Source organism: Mus musculus, chromosome X (genome assembly GCF_000001635.26).
Source record: "Mus musculus strain C57BL/6J chromosome X, GRCm38.p6 C57BL/6J".
NCBI classification, from domain to species: Eukaryota; Metazoa; Chordata; class Mammalia; order Rodentia; family Muridae; genus Mus; species Mus musculus.
The window spans coordinates 9924065-9948693 of NC_000086.7; the positions used below are offsets into that span (position 1 = coordinate 9924065).

Genomic DNA, 24629 nt, shown 5'->3' on the forward strand with positions numbered 1-24629 from the left:
GGAATTTCTTTTCTGGTCCAGTCTATTTGGAGTTCTGTAGGCTTCTTGTATGTTCATAGGTATCTCTTTCTTTATATTTGGGAAGTTTTCTTCAATAATTTTGTTGAAGATGTTTGCTGGTGCTTTGAGTTGAAAATCTTCATTCTCATCCACTCCTATTATCCGTAGGTTTGGTCTTCTCATTGTGTCTTGGATTTCCTGGATATTTTGAGTTAGGATCTTTTTGCATTTTCCATTTTCTTTGATTGTTGTGCCGATGTTCTCTATGGAATCTTCTGCACCTGAGATTCTCTCTTCCATCTCTTGTATTCTGTTGCTGATGCTCAAATCTATGGTTCCAGATTTCTTTCCTAGGGTTTCTATCTCTAGTGTTGCCTCACTTTGAGTTTTCTTTATTGTTTCTACTTCCCTTTTTAGGTCTAGTATGGTTTTGTTCATTTCCATCACCTGTTTGTATGTTTTTTCCTCTTTTTCTGTAAGGACTTCTACCTGTTTGATTGTGTTTTCCTGTTTTTCTTTAAGGAATTGTAACTCTTTAGCAGTGTTTTCCTGTATTTCTTTAAGTGATTTATTAAAGTCCTTCTTGATGTCCTCTACCATCATCATGAGATATGCTTTTAAATCTAGGTCTAGGTTTTCGGGTGTGTTGGGGTGCCCTGGACTGGGCGAAGTGGGAGTGCTGGGTTCTGATGATGGTGAGTGGTCTTGGTTCCTATTAGTAGGATTCCTACGTTTACCTTTCGCCATCTGGTAATCTCTGGAGTTAGTAGTTATAGTTGACTCTGTTTAGAGATTGTTCTTCTGGTGATTCTGTTACCGTCTCTCAGCAGACCTGGGAGACAGATTCTCTCCTCTGAGTTTCAGTGCTCAGAGCACTCTCTGCTGGCAAGCTCTCTTACAGGGAAGGTGCGCAGATATCTTGTTTTTGGACCTCCTCCTGGTCGAAGAAGAAGGCCCAAAACAGGGCCTTTCTCAGAAGCTGTGTTGCTTTGGCAGTTCCCAGAAGCTGTCAGCTTCTGTGGTGCAGACTCTCACCTGTGCAGACTAAATTCCTAAGTTCCAGGGAGTCCTGGAACCAAGATGGCGACCGCTGCTCCTGAGGCTGAGGCCGCCTCCCAAGCCAGGCGGACACCTGTCCTCTTGTCCGGATTGTGGCCAGCTGTCTGCGGCCCGCCAAGGGTGCTGCCTCAGCGGCTCTGTGCTTCTGCCCGTCCCAGAAGCTGTCCGGTTCTCTGGCACACCCTCTAACCTGTTCAGACTAATTTCCTAAGTTCTGCTGAGTCCTGGAACCAAGATGGCGACCGCTGCTGCTGAGGCTGAGGCCGCCTCCCAAGCCAGGGGGACACCTGTCCTCTTGTCCGGATTGTGGCCAGCTGTCTGCGGCCCGCCAAGGGTGCTGCCTCAGCGGCTCTGTGCTTCTGCCCGTCCCAGAAGCTGTCCGGTTCTCTGGTGCACCCTCTAACCTGTTCAGACTAATTTCCTGGGTCCCGCGGAGTCCCGGAACCCAGATGGCGACCGCTGCTGCTGAGGCTGAGGCCGCCTCCCAAGCCAGGGGGACACCTGTCCTCTTGTCCGGATGGTGGCCGGCTGTCTGCGGCCCGCCAAGGGTGCTGCCTCAGCGGCTCTGTGCTTCTGCCCGTCCCAGAAGCTGTCCGGTTCTCTGGCGCACCCTGTAACCTGTTCAGACTAATTTCCTAAGTTCTACTGAGTCCCGGAACCAAGATGGCGACCGCTGCTGCTGAGGCTGAGGCCGCCTCCCAAGCCAGGCGGACACCTGTCCTCTGGTCAGGACGGTGGCCGGCTGTCTGCGGCCCGCCAAGGGTGCTGCCTCAGCGGCTCTGTGCTTCCACCTGTCCCAGAAGCTGTCCGGTTCTCTGGCGCACCCTCTAACCTGTTCAGACTAATTTCCTAGGTCCTGCGGAATCCCAGAACCCAGATCTTAATACTGCTTTTATTGTATCCCATAAGTTTAGGTATGCTGTGCCTCCATTTTTGTTAGATTATAGAAAGTATTTAATTTCTTTCTTTATTTCTTCCCTGACCAAGTTATCATTGAGTAGAGAGTTATTCAGTTTCTATGACTATGTGTGCTTTCTGTTGTTTTTGCTGTTGTTAAAGACCAGCCTTAGTCCATGGTGATCTTATAGAATTCTTGAGATTATTTCAATCTTCTTATATCTGTTGAGGCTTGTTTTGTTTCCAGTTATATGGTCAATTTTGGCGAAAGCATGATGAGGTGCTGAGAAGAAGGTATATTCTTTTGTTTTAGGGAGATATGTTCAGTAGATAACTGTTAAACCCATTTGGTTCATAACTTGTTAGTTTCACTGTGTCTCTGTTTAGTTTCTGTTTACGTGATCTGTCCATTGGTGAGAGTGGGGATGAAGCCTCCCAGTATTATTGTGTGAGGTTCAATATTTGCTTTGAGCTTCACTAACATTTCTTTACAAATGTGGGTGCCCTTGAATTTGGAACATAGATGTTCAGAAATGAGAGTTCATCTTGGTGGATTTTTCCTTTGGTGAGTATGAAGTGTCCTTCCCCATCTCTTTTGATAACTTTTGGTTGTAAGTCTATTTTATTGCATATTAGAATGGCTACTCCAGCTTGTTTCTTGGAACCATTTGCTTAGAACATTTTTCATCATTTTCGTTTGAGGTAGTCTCTGTCTTTGTCACTGAGGTGTGTTTCCTGTATACAGCAAAATACTGGGTCCTGTTTATGTATCCAGTCTGTTAGCCTATGTCTTTTTATTGGGGGATTGAGTCCATTGATATTGAGATATATTAAAGACTGATGGTTATTGGTTCCTGTTGTTTTTGTTGTTAGAGGTGGTATTATGTTTCTGTGGTTCTCTTCTTTTGTATTTGTTGTAAGATGATTAATTTCTTGGCTTTCCTTGGGTGTAGTTTCCCTACTTGCACTGGAGTTTTCCTTCAATTTTCCTCTGCAGGGCTGGATTAATGGAAAGATATTGCTTATATTTGATTTTGTCATGGAATATCTTGTTTTCTCCATCTATGGTGATTGAGGGTTTTGCCAGCTATAGTATCCTGGGCTGGCAATTGTGTTCTCTTAGAGTCAGCCTGACATCTGTCCACAAGCTTTTAGATTCTCTGTTGAGAAGTCTGGAGTAATTCAGATAGGTCTACCTTTATAAGTTATTGGCCTTTTCCATTACAACTTTTAATATTCTTTCTTTGTTCTGTGCATTTAGTGCTTTTATTATGTGACAGGAGGAATTTCTTTTCTGGCCCAATCTATTTGAAGTTCTATAGGCCTTTCATATATTTATAGCCATCTCTTTCTTTAGGATAGGGAAGTTTTCTTCTGTGATTTTGTTGAAGATGTTTTCTGGCCCTTTGAATTGGGAATCTTCACTTTCTTCTATCCCTATTATTCTTAGGTTGGTCTTTTTACTGAATTCTGAATTTCTTGGATGTTTTGGGTTAGGAGCTTTATGCACATTCTATTTTCTTTGACTGTTGTGTCAATATGTTTTATAGTATCTCCTATGCCTAAGATTCTCTCTTCTATCTCTTGTGCTTACATCTGTAACTCCTAATCTCTTTCCTAGGATTTTCCATCTCCAGGGTTGCCTCCCTTTGTGATTTCTTTATTGTTTTTATTTTCATTTTTAGATCCTGGATATTTTTGTTCAATTACTTCACCTGTTTGATTGTGTTTTCCTGTATTTCTTTAAGGGATTTGTATGTTTCCTCTTTAAGGTCTTCAACCTGTTTACCTGTGTTCTCCTGTATTTCTTTAAGGGAGTTAAGAGCCTCCTTATGGTCCTCTATCATCTTCGTGAGATGGGAGTTTAGGTCAGAATCTTGCTTTACAGGTGTGTTAGGGTATCCAGGGCTTGTTGTGGTAGGAGAACTGGGTTCTGATGGTGCCAAGTGGCATTGGTTTCTGTTGCTTGTGTTCTTGTGCTTGCCTATTGCCATCTTGTTATCTCTGGTGTTAACTTGCCTTGCTATCTCTGACTAGAGCCTGCTCCTTTTGTGAGCCTGGTTATAATGGACTTCCTTGGATGAGGCTGTTCTTGCTATGGGAGGGGGTTTGGAGCTCCTGATCTGTGTTATAATATACCTCTTTAGAATCAAGCTGTCTCTGGGAGTGGGTTTAGGAGATGATTTGGAGCACTAGCTTTACCCCAGGCAGAGTTGCAGGCTGGACGGAAGATGTGTCTTCAGCAGGGTAGATAGGTTCTACCTCTGCTGGGCCCCATGAGGGTTCCAGTTAGGCCAGGTATTGATGCTAGGGGTTGTCTCATCTGTGAGCCTGATAATGGCAGAGCTTATGGGAGTCAAGCTATCTCTGGATGTGGGCATGGGGGGAGCTAGAGCACCTGATCCATCTCTGGGTACAGTTGTGGACTGGAAGGATCTCTGGCAGGGCAGATAGGTCCTGCATCCTCTGGGCCCTGTGCGGGTCCCACTTAGGCCAGATATTGGGGTGGGGGTATCTCATCTTCAAGCCTGGTTATGATGGATCTCCTAGAAGTCAAGCTGTTTCTGGGCACAGGCATGTGGAGTGAAGAAATGCAATCTTAAATACTTTCAACCTCATATAAATAAATCCCCTGGATGACCTGAACATGCAAGAGATCTTATTTTATTAGAATTATTTATACTGCTGCCAAGTGATACCCATTACTTTCAGGCATATCTCTGGTCAGAGTCAGCCATGGCTATAAAGAGCATACTAGAGCCTTTGCTTTCAAATACCAGCATCCCTCTCCTCTAACCTCCCTGCTGCTATATTAAACAACTCCAATTAAAACATAGCTACTCAAACAGTCTGTTCCTTATTTAATCTTACAAGGTTCCTTAGGGAAACGAGATCACAGTTGAGCACTTCAACTTAGTTCAGAAGGCAAATATCCCTGTTTAGTACTGTAACAAGCAATGGGGTATATGTTAGAGAACAAGATACAAGGAGGCACTGGGAACCAGCAGCTAGGTGCCACAAAAGAATCAGACCACCCCCCCCCACCCCACCCCAAATAAAGACTGAATAGCAAGGATTCTAAGATATGCCAAGTCTCATGTGGCTCTGCTCTAGGTAGCATTGCATTGTTTTCTGAGCAGTTGTGGTAAATCTCCCACCCCAATAAGCCCATGCAAGGAAAATTCAACTTAGTTATATATTTATAAACTGCATGTCTATATTGGCCAGATATGCCTCTAAATAACTTTATTCCCCAGCTATGAAATCCTAGCTACTTGCAGTTTCTCCAGGCCATGCTCTTCTGCTCCATCTTCCTTCTAAGTTTTCTCCCTCTGTCCTCCTCTGCCCACCGTATCCTCCAGCTTCTCCTCCCCATCTCCTCTTGAAAACCTGCCTCCTCATTTCTTGCCTAGCGATTGGCTATTTGTTATCTTTATTAGCCAATCAGATAATTAAAGGAAATTCCCCTACAGAAAACAACATGAAATGCTGACAATGGCTGAGATTGTAGCTAGCTCTAAAAGAAGTGTTTTTGTTTTTCAGTGTTCTGAGGTATGAGCAGAGATTAAATAAAAGTATAAAATAACTCAAACTCTTGTGACTAAGTCCATCATTCATTAATTAGCAGAGAATGTAAACAATGTTCTAGAATTTCTAGAATTTCTAGAATTTCTCAAATTCCCATCCTAGGCATTACCCTCCCCATCCTATTGTATTCATTTATTTTTTTGAGGTTCCCACAATGCCTTGTGCACGTGCATCTCTTGTCACCATGCACTCTGCTTGCCCAAAATATATCCACTTAATGGTAATCTCCTTTAGTGCTTCCCAGAACCTTCCTTCCTTTGGTGTTAAGACATCTAACATAGTGCCCAACTCCTTAGAAATAATCAATGGATTGACTAAATAAGGATCTCAGAGCCTACTGATTCTATTAAGAGCTATAGTTTTCAGAACTTGTTTCAGCTGTCACAGAATGAGGTCACACAAATAAGGAATTTTGGAGCTGAAAAACAATAACTGACAAAAATGATTTGCATAGATCCTGATTCATCCAAACCACCATAGCACTGGGCTGAGCCCTGCTGTGTCTCAAAACTGGCAGCTGTGGTTCTGCCTTCAAAAGTTGTAACATCCAGTTGGAGAGAAAAGTTTAACTCCTAAAAAGTTACTGTTTTAAAGGCTTATATGAAAATATAACATGGCAATACAAGCTATTGAGCTCTCTCTAAAAACAATGATGTGTTCATTAGAGATGTTAATAAGTCACAGAGATGTCATAGGCAATAAATGTCACAAATTAAATAGATAGTAGCTGCTTTTAGGGTGCTATAAGAGACATCAAGACATACACATCAGATTACAAGCAGCTTGACAAGGGGCTTGATGAATGAGTCAGGTTCAGGCTATCAAAAGGAAGAAGGGGTAATGCTGAGCAGAGGAGACACCTTAAAAGTGTAGAAGCAAGGGTATGTACAAGGTGCTTCTCCAAGCAGCAAAGACTGATATTATAATAAGCATCATTTTTACCCCAAATATAGTTTTCCAGTAGAATGAAGGTTCTGACAATTTAACAGTGACATTTTGTCAGAGTCCTTTGAAGCAGAGACAACTTAGTAGATTCTATTAAGATTATGACAGTACCTTTGGAATCCATTTAGTCACATAGAACACTGTTGAATGTAAAATAAATGAAACAGTTGCACCCAGAATCGTTTGGCTAAAGAATATAGCTGAGATTTTGTTGTTATTTTTAATATTTTTATTCGTTCTTTGAAAATTTCAAATCTGTATACAATGTACTTTGATTTTATCTACCTATACTACCTCCCACCAACTCCCTCTAGGGCTCATCAACTCATCTCCTCCTCTACTTGATGTGCTCTTTGTAAAATTATTGCTGTTATTAATAATCCCTGGAGTCCAATTAGTGCCAAGCATATTTAAATGTATTTAGAAACAGCCATATTTAGTGTGCTCAATATCCTGGACAAGGACTTGAACTCCATTACCTCAAAAGCTATTTTTGTTTAACTTCCAATTAACTCCATGCAGTAGTAATGCAATCAGATTTCTCTCAGCACAAGAGCTTTCATTGTGTAAACCCCATTATCACAGGAGAGATGCCAAGGAAAGTATGAAGGTGATTCCATCAAAGAATGTACAAAGAATTTACACATATGCACACCCACACGCATGTGTGCCCAGACTCGCGCACACACATGCATACACACAGAGTGGGCAAATTCACGCACACATGCATGTGTATGCAAATGCACACATGAAAGAAGGAGAGAGAGAGAGAGAGAGAGAGAGAGAGAGAGAGAGCACATTAGAGAGAACACACAAATTTGGGCCAAAGGAGAAGGGATGGTGGATTGGTGACAAGTTGGGGGAGTGAATATAATCAAAATACATTGTATAAAAGTGTCCAGGAACTAATAAATTGAAAAGATATGCTATTTACAGTTCAGCTCAGTGATACAGAGCATGCTTAATAAGAACAGAAAATGTACATAGCAGACTCTTTCATTCCCCAGAGTTGTTTTGGGTACCATTAATGAGAAAGGTAGTCACTACTCTAACAGGGCTGTGCTCTAACTTGCAGCCTTTGTTCATCCCAGAAAATCATTTCCTTTCTGTGCAAGTTATATGTCATTCCCTAATTCAGAATTCTTGCAAAGAGTCCCAGCCCAGAACATGCTTCTCTCAGCTAGCTCTGATGAGTTTCCAAACTAGATAGTCTTTTGCTTAGCAGGGACAGAGACCTGGCTTATCTAAAGTAGTATGGAGAACAAGTTGCTGGAGAACTAGAGGGACTCACATCCAACTCCTAAGAACCCACAGCCCTCCTCTTTTATTGAACAATCACTTATTGATGAAAGAAATATAAATTTTATTTGATAATTCACTTTGGTACTGGGGAATGAAATCCTAGTCTTTGTTCTTGCTAAAAATGCTCTCTCTGTGTGTGCCTGGTACCCAAGGTTGCCAGAAGAGAGTGTCAGAACTGAGTTACACACCGTTGTGAGCCACCTCATGAGTTGAACTTTGGTCGTCCTGAAGAACAATCAGTGACCTTACCTGCCACACTGTCTGGCCGCCCCTCCTTTACTTTCTTTCTTTTTTTAACCCCTCAAGAAATATTTGTGAAATCTAAAGATTCTTAGAAATGTAGCCTTCCACTTGAATGCAGTTGACTTGCCAGGGGCTACATCCTTAGAGATAACCCTCTCTCTCTCTCTCTCTCTCTCTCTCTCTCTCTCTCTCTCTCTCTCTCCCTCTCTAGAGATTGGCAATTGCTCTACTGGCAGGGGTAGGATTTAGTGCCTATTTCCCATCTCCACACTGGAAATTTGTCTGACTTTTATTCGTTTTGCTTTGTTTTATTGGTATGTTTTTGCATGTTGTCACAACCTTTGTGTTCATACAGAAGATACTGTTTCCCTGAAGTTGTCCACCACCTCTATCCCTTACACTCTTTCCGTCCCTTCTTCTGCAATGCTTTGGGAGGGGTGGTGTAGTGTTTATATCCCTTTTAGAGCTATGCATTCTACAGTCTCATGTTTTCTGTGCCTTTTCCAGTTGTGTGTCTGAATTAATCACCATCTACTGCAAACAGAAGGTTCTCTGATGGGGGTTGACAGGTGCATTAGTCTACAGGTATAATGATAAGAGTTTTCTTATCGTAAATTCATATGTTTATTTCCAGTTTTCTTCTTAGCAAGTTCAGATCAGCAACCAGAGGAGAAATCAGAACTCCAAAACCTGAAAGCGGAAGGAGCTATAGCTTGGACTTAGACAGTCAAAATCTTCAGAGTTTCAAGTCAGCCTCTGGTTCAGACAGGTAAGAGACATGCAAATTGAGTAATGACATAACCTGGGAATTAAGGTGATGACGTTCCACCCATGTAGGGCATCTAAGTATCTGTAAAAGCTTGGCACACAGAGAATATCTAACATATGCTACACAAAGACAAGAAGAAAATTTTCAGTTGTTATAGAAAATCTTCCCTCTCAATTTACAGCTGTTAAAAAGATTTGTGTCATCTGAAGTAATACAAGCTCATATTTGGGAAGTAGGGGCTATAGTTCAAACAGAGATGTACATGGCAGGTAATTCTTTTATCCATTTCTTAATCTTTTTCTGTTTCAACTTCTAAAACAAAATCTTCTAAGTGTCATATCCACTCCTCGCAGCTTTCAAAAACCATTAATAATTTTGTCATGTGTGCTGCCCCAGAGATTTTTTTTTTGTAATTCCATTTATTTCTTGTTCCACTGCCTCTGATTTCCAGATGGGTCAAGTGAGGCTGTCTTGTGCATAATGTCATCACTTGTCAGGAGAAGCAAAGAGAAAAAGTGAGGCTAGCCAAGAGAATAGTCACTTCTAATCAGTTCTGATTGTCTGCCTTGTTTCAGCATAAGTCAGACCTTATTTTCATTACTATCAAAGCTAAAGGTAAGAAAACGTTATCTGCTCTCATGGTACATTGCTTTGTGCACATGTTAGCTCCAGTTTGATTTTGGGTGCTCAGGCTAGTCTTTCCATTGTTTTCTCTTTAGGTTCTACAAGCAGAATATCATTTTTCTTGTAACACTGCCCCATTTTCTCACTGTGGTGCTGAGTATGGAGACAAACACCTCACATGTTGTAATGTTATATAGTCTGGAACTTTTCCAGAGAAGAGACATTCTTTTGACTATTGACATTTTTATTAGTGTTATGGTAACTGTTCATATGAGTTTTATTTTTTTCTCCAGAATTCTTCTACATGCCACTTTGTATAAGACTGTAGAGAAAAAAAAATATGTAAGAAAAAAATCATTTATTATCCACTACCAGAGGATCAGTATTGTGTACAGAATTTTCCAAACATTTAAAAATGCAGATATATCCCCCATGTGATTAAAACATAATCAAAGCATCTTTGTCCTTGAAATAGTTTCACTTGGCTTCCCAAATATGCTGCCTTCATCAAATTTCTTTCTTCAAATCAGGCATGCTTTTGCATACCAGTCAAATCAGCTTCCAGAATGAGCAAGCAGAAGGATGGCTGAGAGTTTCAGAATAGTCTGAGCTACATAATGAGTCAAAGGGCAGCTGTGGCTTCATGATGAGAGCCTGTTTCAAAGATTCAAAATGAGAGAGAGAGAGAGAGAGAGAGAGAGAGAGAGAGAGAGAGAATATAAATCTGTTTTATCTTTCCTTTTTACTTCCCTGGCTCTGAGCAGAGATGGTGTTCAAAGGTATTGGTCTCTTCTTCTCAGCCTCTTTCGGACCCTTTGCTGGAGCCATCTTGTATTATTTTGTATTAATAGATGCTGTTATTCCAGAATCACTTTGCCTGGGCTTGTGTCCTTTCTCTTTTCTGTTGCTAGGCATGAGTAATTACAAAGCAGTAATACCATATGGGCATGTTTCATCAAATACTGGTGTTTTGACACAAGATTTTCTTGTAATTATAAACTAAAAGACAGACTGTAAATAGACTTTTAGAATCTTTGTATTTATTCTTTGGAAATTTCATGCATACAGTCTTTTTGCATCACATTCATTCCCCACTTCCACCTCCAACCTCTCCCAGATACCGCTTTCATGTCCCCAAAGAAGACTTTATCTTCTTGTTCCAACATAATTTTTACTGGTTCATAAACCCCTATCACATTCACTTACTAGTCCTTGCCTGTCTAGTCCCCACCTTTGTGACCTCTCCACTAGAAAAAAGAAGTCTCATTTGTGTTATGTATATACTCACTGGGGCATGGTCAAAATCTTAGTGGCCTGCCTCCTAAATAGAACTAAATCCTTGCTGGGAGCCATCTTTTGTGGAAGGCGACATCCCTGCATCACTTCACAATTTTCTTTTAACTTGTGAATATATAAAATAGTTTGTAGAAAATTGAAATATTGACATCAGAGTTATTTGGATCTTGCATGCCAAGAGCAATGTTTTCCTATTAAGAAAAATGAAGATGCTCAAAAGATCCAAAGAGCAAACTGTCCTTTCCCTGGGCATGTATTGACCTTGGTAATGCCATACTATTGTATTGCCACAATGAGCTTCATTCCCTTGTTCCAAGTGGTTCCTTAAAATGTTGAGGTGGGGGAGCAATCTTTTCTTAACTATCATCTAAAGAAATTGTGAGATGATCATGTCTTTCATCCATGACCTGACCCAGCTTAGCAATCAGTCTCCTCTTTTCTTGAAAAAGCATGTTATTTCTTCATGATTCATTGGTCTTTTCCTGGAGCAGCTGGGCTAAGACATTCCTTTTAAAAACTCACATCATATATGAGTGGAAATGATGTTTTATCAGATGCCTAATTGATTTATTTCTTTTCAGTAGTTTCAAAGCTGGAGAAATATAATCAGGATGGGAAAGGCATAGCCTTTCAGGAGAGCATAAGAAATGGCTATTCACTTGTTGCTAGGGACTGGACATACGAAACAAAGGATAGCTTTTAAAAGGTTGTCCACTGCCGTTAATAAATGGGATACTACTCACAGTGGCTATTCCAAATTCTTTCTAGGTTCTAGTGAGTAGTTGCTATGCTCTATCAGAAACAGACTTCCAGACAAGGATTCATATAAGTGATTAATCAGTCAATTGACTTAATTTTATGTGTATGGGTGTTTGGTCTGATTGTATTTCTCTGCACCACAAGTGAGCCTGGTGCCCACAGAGGCCAGAAGAGAGCGTCAGATCTTATAAAACTGAAGTTACAAAGTATTGTGAGCTGCTCTCATATGGATGCTGGGAATTGAACATAGGTCCTCTGGAAGAGCAAGAAGTGCTCTTAACCCTCAAGCCATCTCCCAACTTTCCAGCCTCTTACCCAAGAGCATTGAGAAAGGCAGAAGAGGGAATGTAAAGGCTAGGTAATGATTCAGGTCAGGTTTAGACTGAGTCTGAGACCCCAGCCACTGCCTAAGGAATACAAACTAAGTCCCTTTGCATTTGGAGGAACCAGCCCATTTTATTCTGACCTAAGTCAGTCACTGATTATGGATTCTTCCATGCAGGGTTTCCTTGCTTAACAAATAAAGATAAAGGGTATTCAGAAATAAGAACTTGAGATAACATTTTTAGTATAAGTACACACAGTGAAATATTAGAAGACTTAATTCTTAATAAAGTTTGTCTATATGAAATTCAAATTTAAGAGCTTTGTATTTTATCTAAGTTTTCTACCATGTGGGTGAGAAGGAGAAAAATTCCAAGGCATTTCTGGGCCTGCAGCTCCAGTCTAAATGGACAAATCATAAAGGCATAAAGTTGAAAGCAGCATCAAAAAGGCCCTTAGAAGCTATGGAGAGTATTAGCATAGGATATAAGGGAAGTGTCTCCTTATCAGCATATGAAAAACACAGAACATTTGAAATCTGTTGTGGAGTAGAAGTGAGTGGAGGGGGAAGCTGTATTTCTGGGCAGCATTATGTTCATGTTACTGGAGGTTGTGGGTAAGCATCCACGTTGTTGTTCTTCCTTCCTCTTTGGTCCCCTACACACACACACACACACACACACACACACACACGCACACGCACATGCACACAAATTATTCTTTTACTAATTGTTCTTACTGATTGCCACACTGTCTGTGGAGTTTTACAAGCTGCTTTGCTTGGCTCAACCAAAACAGATATGACACCATTAAATCCAGTCCTTCACTAACCTCATCTTTATTCTAAGCCCCACTTTTCTGTGTTTCATGATATCCTAGAAATAGGCTGTATTGTTTTTTTACTTCTATGATTAAAAAAAAACTATATTTTCATATGTATATTATTTGGGGAAAGTAAGTTTCTTAAATTCATCATATGATGTGATACTGACTGTACTTTCTTTTTTACATATAATTTTTAAAGAATTATTTATTTATTTTAAGACTTACAGTATGTAAGTATACTGTAGCTGTCTTCAGACACACCAGAAGAGGGCATCAGATTCCATTACAGATGGTTGTGAACCACCATGTGGTTGCTGAGAATTGAACTCAGGACCTCTGGAAGAACAGTCAGTGCTCTTAATCGCTGAGCCATCTCTCCAGCCATTGACTGTACTTATAATAATATTACAAGTAATATTATTTTTCTGTCCTTAGTAGGATTTTTATTATCTTCTTTGCAACTAATATTTCTGGTAGGCAGCATCTCCTCCATGATAATATTCTCTAGCAAGGTGGGAGTGTTCTAGCTTGGAGTAAGGATGACATACATAGTCAATACTGGTTTCTTTGCCCCCCCCACACCTTTTCTTTAGATGACACACTATAACTTACTTAGCAAACTCTTTTTAAACCCAGAGTTTAAAATTGTTTTCATGTATATTATATCTCTAAAATCATGTGAATTTTAATCTATACATTTACCCGTGCATGTTCGGGATAGAGCAACTGAGTTCCATATTAATATTTTGCATTTAATATGTCAGGCAACTGTGGTACATGTTTGTAATATACCAGCATGGGGGAGAGCTAGGTTTATGCCTGAGGCCCCATAGCCAGCCAGGCTAGCATACTTGGTGAGTTCAGTGCACTCTGTGTCAAAAGACAGTAAATGGCACCTGAAAAATGATACTCAAGATTACCTCCTGACCTCCTCAAGATTAACTCCTGACCTCCATACACACAGACTCCACCCACAATGCACATTCTCTCTCTCTCTCTCTCTCTCTCTCTCTCTCTCTCTCTCTCTCTCTCTCTCTCTCTCCCAACCTCCCTCCCTCCCTCCCTCCCTCCCCATTACTGCCTGGCTGTGGGTCTCTGTATTTGTTCTGATTAGCTGGCTGCAAGAGGAAGCATCTCTGATGATAAATGAATAAGGCACTGATCTATGAGCATACCAGAATATTATTAGGAGTTATTTTATCACTGTTTTTATTTTCTAAAAGATTGATAGTATTTGGTTTTACCCTGGGTTCCTGGGCTGTCTAGTCTCTGGTTCTTGGTCACCCAAGCAGTGCCAGGGATTATCTTCATCTTATGGAGTGAGCCTTACATCAAATCAGTTATTATTTGAACATTACTGTAATCTTTCTGCTACCATTACTCTAGCATTGAGATCTACTAATTCTTATTTTTCTATTTTAACTTCTTTTGAGTAGGTAGATCCCCCTTTAATGGAAGCAAGGGATGGGCAATCAATCAAAGCTACAAACTGTCATAAATATCCTAAAGCACATTATGAGACAATTGAGGGCTTAAGAAGTGAGGAAAATGATAGAGCACAGAAAGAAATATGGATTTATCCATATATTTATCAGCAGGAGACAAATGGGGCCTAGAGTTCCACAAATATTCCTTACCAAGAAGCTAGTATTTATAACACACTTATAACTTATTCTTTCAGAATGTGTTGGCTTCTCCAAGTAGTTTGATTTTTTTTTTAAGTGTAGACATGCACATCTGTGTGTTTATATATTTCTGTGAATAGCTTATATATTCAAACTAATATGTTTGGCTTTGCAGCCCATAAATTCTCCATCTTAACTTCTCAATTCTCTGATTGTAGAAAGCAGCACAGACAATACATAAATAAAAGGGTATGCATGCTTTCTAACACCATTTATTTTATTGATATTGAAATGTGAAGTTCATATATTTATGTATTATAAGATACTTTTGTTTTTTATCATCAATCTAAAAATGAGAAAGTATTCTTGGCTTGCTAACCAGCAAAAATATTATATGTACACACTTAAATCCATCATTTTGGCGAATCTTAGTATCTCACTAAACCAGAAACTATATCTTCATTTATCGTAGTTGCCATGAGGACAGCTCAACACATTTCCTGTGAGCACTATGGTAAATAGGAAGCATGCTGGTTCATGGAAAGGGGTGCATGCAAATGGACACATGTCTGAGATAAATGGACTTACTAAGGAGTTTATAGCACTGTGTTTTCCAGATTTTTCTGTGTATTGGAAGCAGCTAGGCAGTTTTAAAATATAAAATATACTGATTTCTTGATTACATGCTCAAAGTGCCTGCTGTGAGGTTTCAGATGTGCCCCAAGAGGTCAAGGCTTAACTCACATAAGAAAGATTAAAGTTGTAGCATTTTAGGTCACCAACTACTGGAAGAGAGAACTGCATTTAACTTTTCCCTCTTTTCTTTTTAGATTTCTGATATTTCTATCTCATTTATCAGACTTACCTCATTTTCCAACTATAACTTCTTTCCCCCATCTTCCCATATATTCATTTCATCTTTGAAATAACTAAAAGAAATTAGAAAAGTTTATAAGCCTCAGAAGGAATTCTCTGCATTCTCTGTGTGGTACCATGTCTTATGCCTTAGGCTCAATATTAGTAGCTGTCAGGTGTCCTTTAGACGCAGTCATTTAACCAGGTAGTGCATGCTCAAAATTGTCAGCCATTCTAGAAAGGGAGGGTACCAGACAATGATTTCCTAGATTCCACTCCTGTAAGATCACTATATAAAACAGAAAGACAAGGCATTAAATTATAGTATGTTTTTCTTATCCTTGGATCTCCTAAACACATGTATGCATCTCAAGGGCATCATCAATATTTGGGGACATCATGGAATTAGTGATAGCAAATACGTAGGCTTTTCTTTTTTAATTTTATTTTATTAGCTATTTTCTTCATTTACATTTCAAATGCTATCCCAAAAGTCCCCTATACCCCCCCTCTTTGCTCCCCTACCCACTCACTCCCACTTCTTGGCCCTGGCTTTCCCCTGTACTGGGGCATATAAAGTTTGTAAGACCTAGGGGCCTCTCTTGCTGAAGGGACCCTGATATAGCTGTCTCGTATGAGGCTATGCCAGTGCCTGGCAAATACAGAAGTGGATGCTCACAGTCATCTATAGGATGGAACTCAGGGCCCCCAATGGAGGAGCTAGAGAAAGTACCCAAGGAGCTGAAGGGGTCTGCCACCCTATAGGTGGAACCACAATATGAACTAACCAGTACCCCCAGAGCTTGTGTCTCTAAGTATATTTCATGAACTAAAGTAGAGAAGACTGGTCTAACCTAGAAAATATGTGTTTCTCAGTAAACTGATATAACTGAGCCCACAGAGCCTGCCAAATGTATCTTTCTTGCCATTTCCCCTTAACTCTGTTAGCCTGACCATTTGTTGCCACTAGTTTCTAAAATGTATTTAAATCACAGCAACATATCTGAATCAAAAATGGAGCTTTCATAGTTGGCTTTCCAACTTCTCTAAATTTGACACAGATGCTATCATCCTCTTCCTATTTAAGTGGCAAAGGTTCCTGTATTTGTCATATTGAAAACACTTGACACCTACATATTTAAAATTCTGTGCCTCTCTAGACTAATCCTCTCCTTAGTCTAATCAACCAAAAGGAAATATTTTGAGACACTCACAGTAAATGTCAAGGACAAATGTGAAAGTGTATGTCATTTCTGAGCTAATGCTGTTGGCAACAATAATTTCCAGTAGCTGACTTAGGATCACAGGAATTGCTTCCTTATTACAGGGTAGCCTGTTAAATGTCATCACTCTGATTAACCAACTGCTACCAGAGCCTCTGCAGTGATGGGACTTTCCCTGTCAGACTTATTGAAACCATGATGGAAAAACTGCTTATATTTGGGGCGACCTTCAACACAGATAGAAGCAGAAATATTCACACAAATCCCTTTGGTTGAAATTTATTGAACTCTTTTTACAAGATTCACCATTAGACATATTTTAAAGGAGGATTTGTTTTCTTCCTAAAATCGTAGGGGTAGGTGTTTCTAGAATAATATTCTTCTAAGAATCACCAACCTGTAGTCATGACGCATTACTGGGTAGGTGGCTAATCTCCTAAACTAAGTAGGTTGTCTAAGATGAGCAGAAGCATAAATGTGGCTAACTGCTGTCACAATGCAATGCCTGCTGGAGGAGGGTCTAGGAAAATTATCTCTAAAACATAGACTTTTAAATTGCATCAAATGATTAAATCAAACCCAACAAACACAGCCATAAGTCACTCTGAGATATGTCCAGAGCACTGTAATTTGGAGTTATCACTAGAAAAAGGAGGCCAGAGATGCTACCTGCTAACAAAAGGACTTGACATCAAAGAATTCTCCTGGTTAGGATGACTTGATATGAGTGAGATGAAATGAGGTCAGTATGAAAAAAACAGAAGAAATCAGCTCAGCCTTTGGGTGGATGTACAATATTGTTTTTAATGTCTTCTTTGGGTATTAACTTAGTGACAATAAGGTGATACAGTAGTGTGTATGTGGATACAGTAGCTCTTTTATTAATATCTTTTAGTTAGCAGAATTCACTGTGAAATTTTTATTCATCTATATCACCATACATTATCTTTATTTGCTTCCCAGTCCCCATTCCCTTCCTCCTTTTTGCTGGTCCTCAGACAAGAAGGAAAAACCACGTGGGCAGAAAGGGCAGGAGTGATTGTTCCCTCTCCCTCATTCTTTGTTTTATGATAAGATCCCACTTAACTAGCCCAAGCAAGCCTCGAACTCATGATTTCCCTGCCTTGGCCCCTGGAATACTGACAGTAATGGTTGAGAACATCATGCCATGCTCATATTTAATGTCTGTGAGACTCACTTTTCTCATCATTAAGATAGAAATGTTATTTTGAGGACATGGAAACTGATGAAGACCTAAAATATAGTAAATACTGCTGTGTGCATGGGGGCTGATGATGTCAATCAGGGAATAATTTGCTTTGGTGGCTTCTCTAGTACCCAGGCAGAAAAAATACTCAGGAGTTATGGTTGACATCTATGATGCTCATTGCCTGTTTCTTCTTTTGCTAGATTTATTTTTCTGGTAGTAGGTTCTTTCTTTGCCTGGTATTCTAGTATACAGCTTCAATGCCAGCCCTCAGGAGGCAGAGGCAGACAGAGCTGTGTGAATTCTCCACCAACCACAACAGAATCGTGAGATCCCCATCTCAAAGAACAAAACAGAAAATGAAATTCTTTCTTTATTCCACTTGTTTTTCCCTCTAGTTGACTCAGCTTTAAACCCTGTTCACTGTTACTTGTTGGTATACATTATCAATTATATGCTTACTATTATAACTTACAAAAATAGTAATTGAAAACACAAATGTTATAATTTTATTTACTAGCCTATTTTGGACTCACTGTGGATAAGAAATAAAAGAAGAATGATTCTTTTAAAAGTCTATTCTCCTCTCATACATTGTATCCCAACTGCAGTGTCTCCTATGTTTACCTGCCAGCTACCATCTCAAACCTAACCCTGTCTCCCAGATCCACTCCTCCTCCATTTCTCTTCAGAAAAGAGCAGGACTCCCAGGGACAAATCTTTCTTATAAATTCTAATTTGTCTGAATTCTCGATGTACTGGTGATACTCCACTGAAGAAGAAGAGCCCTGTGATTTCCTCCTGAGCAGGAATTGCATTTCTCCTCACTGAATAGATTCGCATCACTTTCTCAGGCATGAAGGCAATTTGAGTCCATTTATCCAGTGTCACTATTTTATAGCATGAGTCAGACTAAGAACCGAACTCTAATTTCTAACCATTGATTAAGTATAACTGAGTGACTTTGTAGCAAGGAGAATGCTGGAGATAACAGCCTACAGTTAATAACAATACCTTCAAGACTGACATATTGCACAGGAATTAGGATGGCAAACAAGACACATAGATATATCGATAAGGAATGAAAAAGAGGTGCGGACAAAGAAAGCAAATGACTTAGATGTGCATGTAAATTTGGTCAGTTTAGAGATATGTAATGTCTCAGAGTGCTCATGAAAAGTGGGAAATAAAATCTGAAAGGTAAGGTGAAGCTAATAAAATACAGTGGAGTTATATAAGTCAGGATGTGGGGCATGGGACCTGGTGAAGTCCTGCAGGTGTTTGAGGAAGGTACCCTGAAACTTCTGAGCAGCTCCAGTATGGTCCTAGTGAACTGGTGTGGTTTGCATCCGTCATCATTTTTCTCCTAGGCATTTCCTAGGCTGTGTCTTTGGTTGATGTCAAAGTCGGAATGTGCTTTGTCTTTTCATTTAGGGGAAGTACCACTTCATCAGATCTCATTGACCAGGAGGCTGGACGAAGAACATCAAAAAGCAGCTACAGCAACGGTGGAATCCCAGTTACTCAGAGGTCACCAGTCCCAAGTGCTCATAGTGTGACCTCCATCAACAGCAGAGTAAGTAAACAACTATAAAGAGATACCCAGTCTCTGGGACTTGGCTTTACTACCACCCATGACTGAGTTTAAATTCTCTGTATGTCAGAGCATGTTGCTTATGCTGTTGAATGGAATATCCTTAGCATTGGCCCAGAAACCCAAAATCAAAAAGAAAGGGCAAACCAGGTTTTAAAGGTAGTGTCGTATGACAGTAATTTAAATGCCTGTGTGATTTAAACACGTATAAAAAGTTGATGGGAAGTTCTGACTTCCATCCCTCATGTTGCTTCTCAGAGGACACATTTATAGGTTAGCTATACTATTTTTTCTAAGCTGATTGATAGTCTACAGAAAAAGTAGAACCTTAAAGTCATTTTATAATTTTCCTTTCTTTACATATGTTAAAATGAGAGGTCAGACACATAATTAAGTCTTAAATTATTATATATGTGTGTTTGTACACACACATCCGCATATATGAAAAATGATCTTGCATCACATTTTTTAAGGAAGAAAAATCACCAAGAATTTGGCAATAATATTTCTTTTATCAACTATTCTATTGGAAGTCATTCTTGGAATTAAGTTACCATCTATTAGACTTTTTATTAAGCAAGAAATTCAATATTGGTGGCATCTATGTTAAGAAATCTTAATATATGAACTTCAATACTTTGATTTAGCCATAATTTGGTGAAGTGAAACCTCCTGAAAGGCCCTGGACAAAGAAAGATTGAAAATAAGTGAAAAGAATTAGCCATGCAATGCAAATGTCTGGGCAAAGTGTCCTCCAGATAGACAAGGACAATGTTGGAGACGTACAAACAAGAAGACTGCTGCTCCATCTTTGAACATCAGGGCCCTGGCTTAAATAGCTTGTAAAATATCTGAACACATATATGCCCTTCATAAGGAAAATAATGTGATTTATGAATTACTTTTCTGTCTTATTAACAAGAAAATATTTCCTTTTTCCCTCTTTGAAGGCACCTGCTTAGACCAGCTAGAGTTTAAGAGCAAACAAGCTCCACGTCCCGAGTTTGTTGTATTCATTTGGAATTCTCCTTATATTGTATTCCCCTTAAATATGTGGGGAGAAGGATCATCCTTGTTTTGAAATAGATCAAACTGGATTGATTAACTCGTGGTTACTGGACTGGTAGTTGGCTGCTATTGCCAGCACAAAGAACCTGAGGTGAAAGCACGCCTGATTTGCTAAAGGAAAACAGTAAAGGCCAGAGAACTTAGGTTAGGGAATGGGGGAAAGAGTCCTCATGTGTGGGTTCAGAGGAGACATAAGTCAGCGAGGCCCTTGAAAGGTGCTGCAGTATTTAGTCTGATTAGGATAGGAAAGACTGTCTGGTTCAAGTAGCACAGCAATATGGTTTACCACCTGATGTCGGCAGGATCTTGAGATGGGGCTGCTGAGGGACAGCTGAGGGAAGTAAGGGAAACCCAGAGACCATTTGGAAAGCCTTCACCATGCTGCAGCCATTAGAAGGAGCTGGGGAACAGGGAGGCAGCAGCAGCAGCCAGAGGAGCGAACAATCAGACTGTTTCAGTATTTTGGAGGAAGAATCAAAAGACATTTGGACAGATTGAATATCAGTGATTGATCTGTTTCAATAAAGCCTAAATTGTACCTCCCTAGATAAAAGGCAGATTTTGAATTCTATATGTATTTATACCAAGCTCTCAGCAAGTGGATTTTGTTTAGCAGTCAGAAAAGTGCATAGATTGTTGATGACTAGATTTCCTTCTTTGGTCACCTAACAAGGAATGATATTTAATGTATTTATGAGCTGGTAGTGAGGAGACCCTGAGAAGATACTTGTACAAGGCTCAGGGACCTTGCATGCCTTGTAAAGAAACCTGTGGCTGAGAGAAAGTATGAGGAAGGGGGGCTGGAAATAATGATAATGTTTTCCAACTACTATGCTATTAAAGTGTTCAAACAAGTTATCAACTACTGCACCTGTGCAGTGAGTAGCAGCCAACACTCAGTCCAGTTGTCATAAGTTAATCCAGATTGGTCCATCTCAAAGCAAGGGCGATCTATCTTCCCACGTATGATTTGAGGAGAAAGAACAATTTTGTCCAGATGCATCTCCTACAATGAAGTCGGGAAGGTTTACTCTGAGTAGACAGTGATGGTGTGGAGCTTGCTTGCTTTTCTAGTCTAGCTGGTCTAAGCAGGTGCTTTCAAAACAGAAAGAAGAAAATATTTCCTTGTTGTAAGACCGAAACACAATTCATAAATCACACTGTTTTCCTGATGAGAGTCATAGATGCATGGGTGCAAGTATGTGTGTGTGTGTGTGTGTGTGTGTGTGCATGTGTGTGCATGTGGGTGCAAGTGTGTGTGTGTACTTGTGGGTGCAAGTGTGTGTGTACATGTGCATGTGGATACAATTGGTGTGTGTGTGTGTGTGCATATGGGTGAAAGTTTGTGCATGTGTGTGTGTGTACATGTTCATGTGGGTGCAAGTGTGTGTATGTCTGTACATGTGCACGTGGGTATAAGTATGTTGTTTGTGTGTGTGTGTGTATGGGTACAAGTGTGTGTGTTTATGTGTGTATCTGTGTGTGTGTGTGTGTGTGGTGTGTGCATGTGGGTGCAAGTGTGTGTGTGTGTGTACATGTGCATGTGGGTGCAATTGTTGTGTGTGTGTGTGTATGGGTACAAGTGTGTGTGTGTATGTGTGTATGTGTGTGTGTGTGTGGTGTGTGCATGTGTGTATGTGTGTGTGTGTGTGTGTGTGTGTGTGGTGTGTGCATGTGGGTGCAAGTGTGTGTGTGTGTGTACATGTGCATGTGGGTGCAATTGTTGTGTGTGTGTGTGTGTGTGTGTGTGTGTGTGTATTCGGGTGAAAGTGTGTGTGCATGTGGGTACAAGTGTGTGTGTGTGTGTGGTGTGTGTGTGTGTGCATGTGGGTGCAAGTGTGTGTGTACATGTACATGTGGGTGCAAGTGTGTTGAATTGTGTGTGTGTGTGCATGTGGGTGAAAGTGTGTGTGCGTGTGTGTGTGTGTACATGTGCATGTGGGTGCAAATATGTTGTATGTGTGTGTGTGTGTGTGTGTGTGTGCATGTGAGTACAAGTGTGTGTATGTGTATGGATCTGTGGCAAAGGTGACAATTTCTCCTATAAATGAAAAACTTTTAGAGAATGAATATCTCTGTGCTATAGTATAAACTGCTAATTTTATGCCTCACCTGAACATGTAGAACAGTGGTTCTCGACCTTCCTAATGTTGTACCCTTATGTTGTGGTGACCCCCAACCATAAAATTATTTTCATTGTTTCATCGTTACCTCATAACTGCCATTTTGCTAGTGTTATGAATTGTACATATCTGTGTTTTCTGATAGTCTAAGGCAACCCCTGTGAAAGAGTTGTTCAGCTCCCCAGAGGTCGCAACCCACAGGCAGAGAACTGCTCTCTAGAACATGTGTTATACGTTAATGACTATACAATGTTAAGTGACCTATTAATGTTCAATATTAATGGTACCACCAGATCACCTATGGGAAAGTTTTCCATCATCCTAAATGCTAATAAGGAGCTTAGTCTTGCTTCATTAGAGGTCTTCTATGTGTTAAGAATTTTCTGATGAGCTGTTAAAAACGACCTAAACTAATTCATCTATTTGACCTCTGCTACACTTTGGATAAACTCTGCTAGCCTACGCTAATTAGAGAGATTAGAAAAAATATACTTTTTCTATAGGTCTTACATGTTGAAAATGATGAAATAATGAATAGAGTCTACTGGAGCTGAATTGATTAACATGCTAAGCAAGTAAGAGGCAAGTCTATCTGTGGAGGCTTTATTAAAATATTCCTGAAGGTCTTAAGATGTCAGGGAACCAGGAGTGAACACAGCCTGTAGGGCACTATTTAACTGTCTATAAAGAAAAATGGTAAAATCTCTCTTGGTTTTAACAATTATTACATCATGGTGTCATTTTCATGGGCATTTAACCTTAGCCTAGTTCTCAAACTGCCCACAGGTTTCTTTTTTTAACATTAAATAAAGCTTAGCTAGATAGTGGCCACTAGACATGACAGAGAAAATGTTCCTGTGTAATCTCAACAACATGGCTGCTGAGCAAGATAATCAGATTCCTCTAAGGCAATGCTCCTGCATAGCTTTTTGAATGCCAGTGGTTAGCACTGGATACGTGTATACCTGAACAATGCTAAATGGACTCAGTAAGTTACAGACACACACACACACACACACACACACACACACACACACACTCTCACTCACAAATACACACACAAACACACACACATATATACACACTCATAAACACACACATACATACACACACACACACTCACAAATACACACACAAACACACTCACAAACACACACACACATATATATACACACTCACAAACACACACATACACACACACGGAGGAATGAGACATGTTCTTGCCATGGCAAACAATACATTCACTCAGCACTTCACCTACTCCTTACAAGTCTCCATTCTTACAAACATTGCTAGACATTATGCATGGCAGTTTTCTTTCAACATACATGTGACTGACTATATTTTCATCACCTAGCCTTCTACATGGAAAAGGTGACAAGGTCTTAGTTTAAATGTTGATAGAGAAGGTAACATGTATGTGAGTCAGCTTTCTAGGGTCTAGCTCAGAGGGTCTCAAACTGTGGGTCGCGGACCTCTTTGGGGATCGAACAACACTTTTACGTGGGGCTCCTAAGACCATCAGAAAACACAGAGGTTTACATTACAGCTTACAACCATAGCAAAGGACACTTATGAAGTAGCAACGAAAACACTGTTATGGTTGGAGGTCACCACAACACGAGGAACTGTATTAAAGAGTCACAGCAATAGGAAGGTTGAGAACCACTGCTCTAGCTAGACACAAAATGAATAAAAAGACTCTACATGTTTGGTTTTCCATCATTGCAACAATGCCTGAGATACAACAAATTAAAAGTAGAATTTTGCTTTAGCCTACAGTTCTTGAGGTTTCATGTTGGAAAAAAAAATAAGAACGGACAAAAGAGAAAGAAACAAAAGTGGAAAAAACAAGAAAAGGAAAATACCTTCCTTTGTGGCATCTAATAAAACAGAATCTGGCAGGCAATGCATTGCAGAGAAAGCTGCTCACACCTACTTGACACACCCCTAAAGCATTCTCTCATAATCCAGTATGACCAACCTAAGGATCAAAGAACCTATTGTTTGGACCTTGGGGAAATAGTCTTTACAAAAACCACACCAGGGTAGTTAAGTAGAAGGGATGCTGACAGAAGACCAATATAAGACCAAGGAATCTGAGGGCTCATTGCTACTCCATGTAAGATTGGAAGTGCCTATACAATCTTTCTTGCTAATCTAATTTCACTAGTTTTATGAATCAGAAAAATCAAATATGTTTCATTTAAATTGAAACCTTCATGGGTCAATTTTATGTGGTAACTTTTGATATATAGGCTTCTGATAAAGGTCCTTTAAATATTATTTCATTCCTTCCCCCA

The 24629-nt window shown here is 39.9% G+C and overlaps 1 protein-coding gene across 18 annotated transcripts in view; it reads left to right on the forward strand.

The window, feature by feature from the left end:
• Sytl5 (synaptotagmin-like 5) overlaps window positions 1-24629 on the forward strand; it is a 251243-nt gene that overhangs the window by 176443 nt on the left and 50171 nt on the right. For all 18 annotated transcript variants that reach the window (XM_017318467.2, XM_011247463.3, XM_011247469.3 and 15 more), the window contains 2 exons: window positions 8669-8803; window positions 18976-19117. In XM_017318467.2, the coding sequence (XP_017173956.1) occupies window positions 8669-8803; window positions 18976-19117 (277 nt within the window). The remainder of the gene's footprint in view (window positions 1-8668; window positions 8804-18975; window positions 19118-24629) is intronic.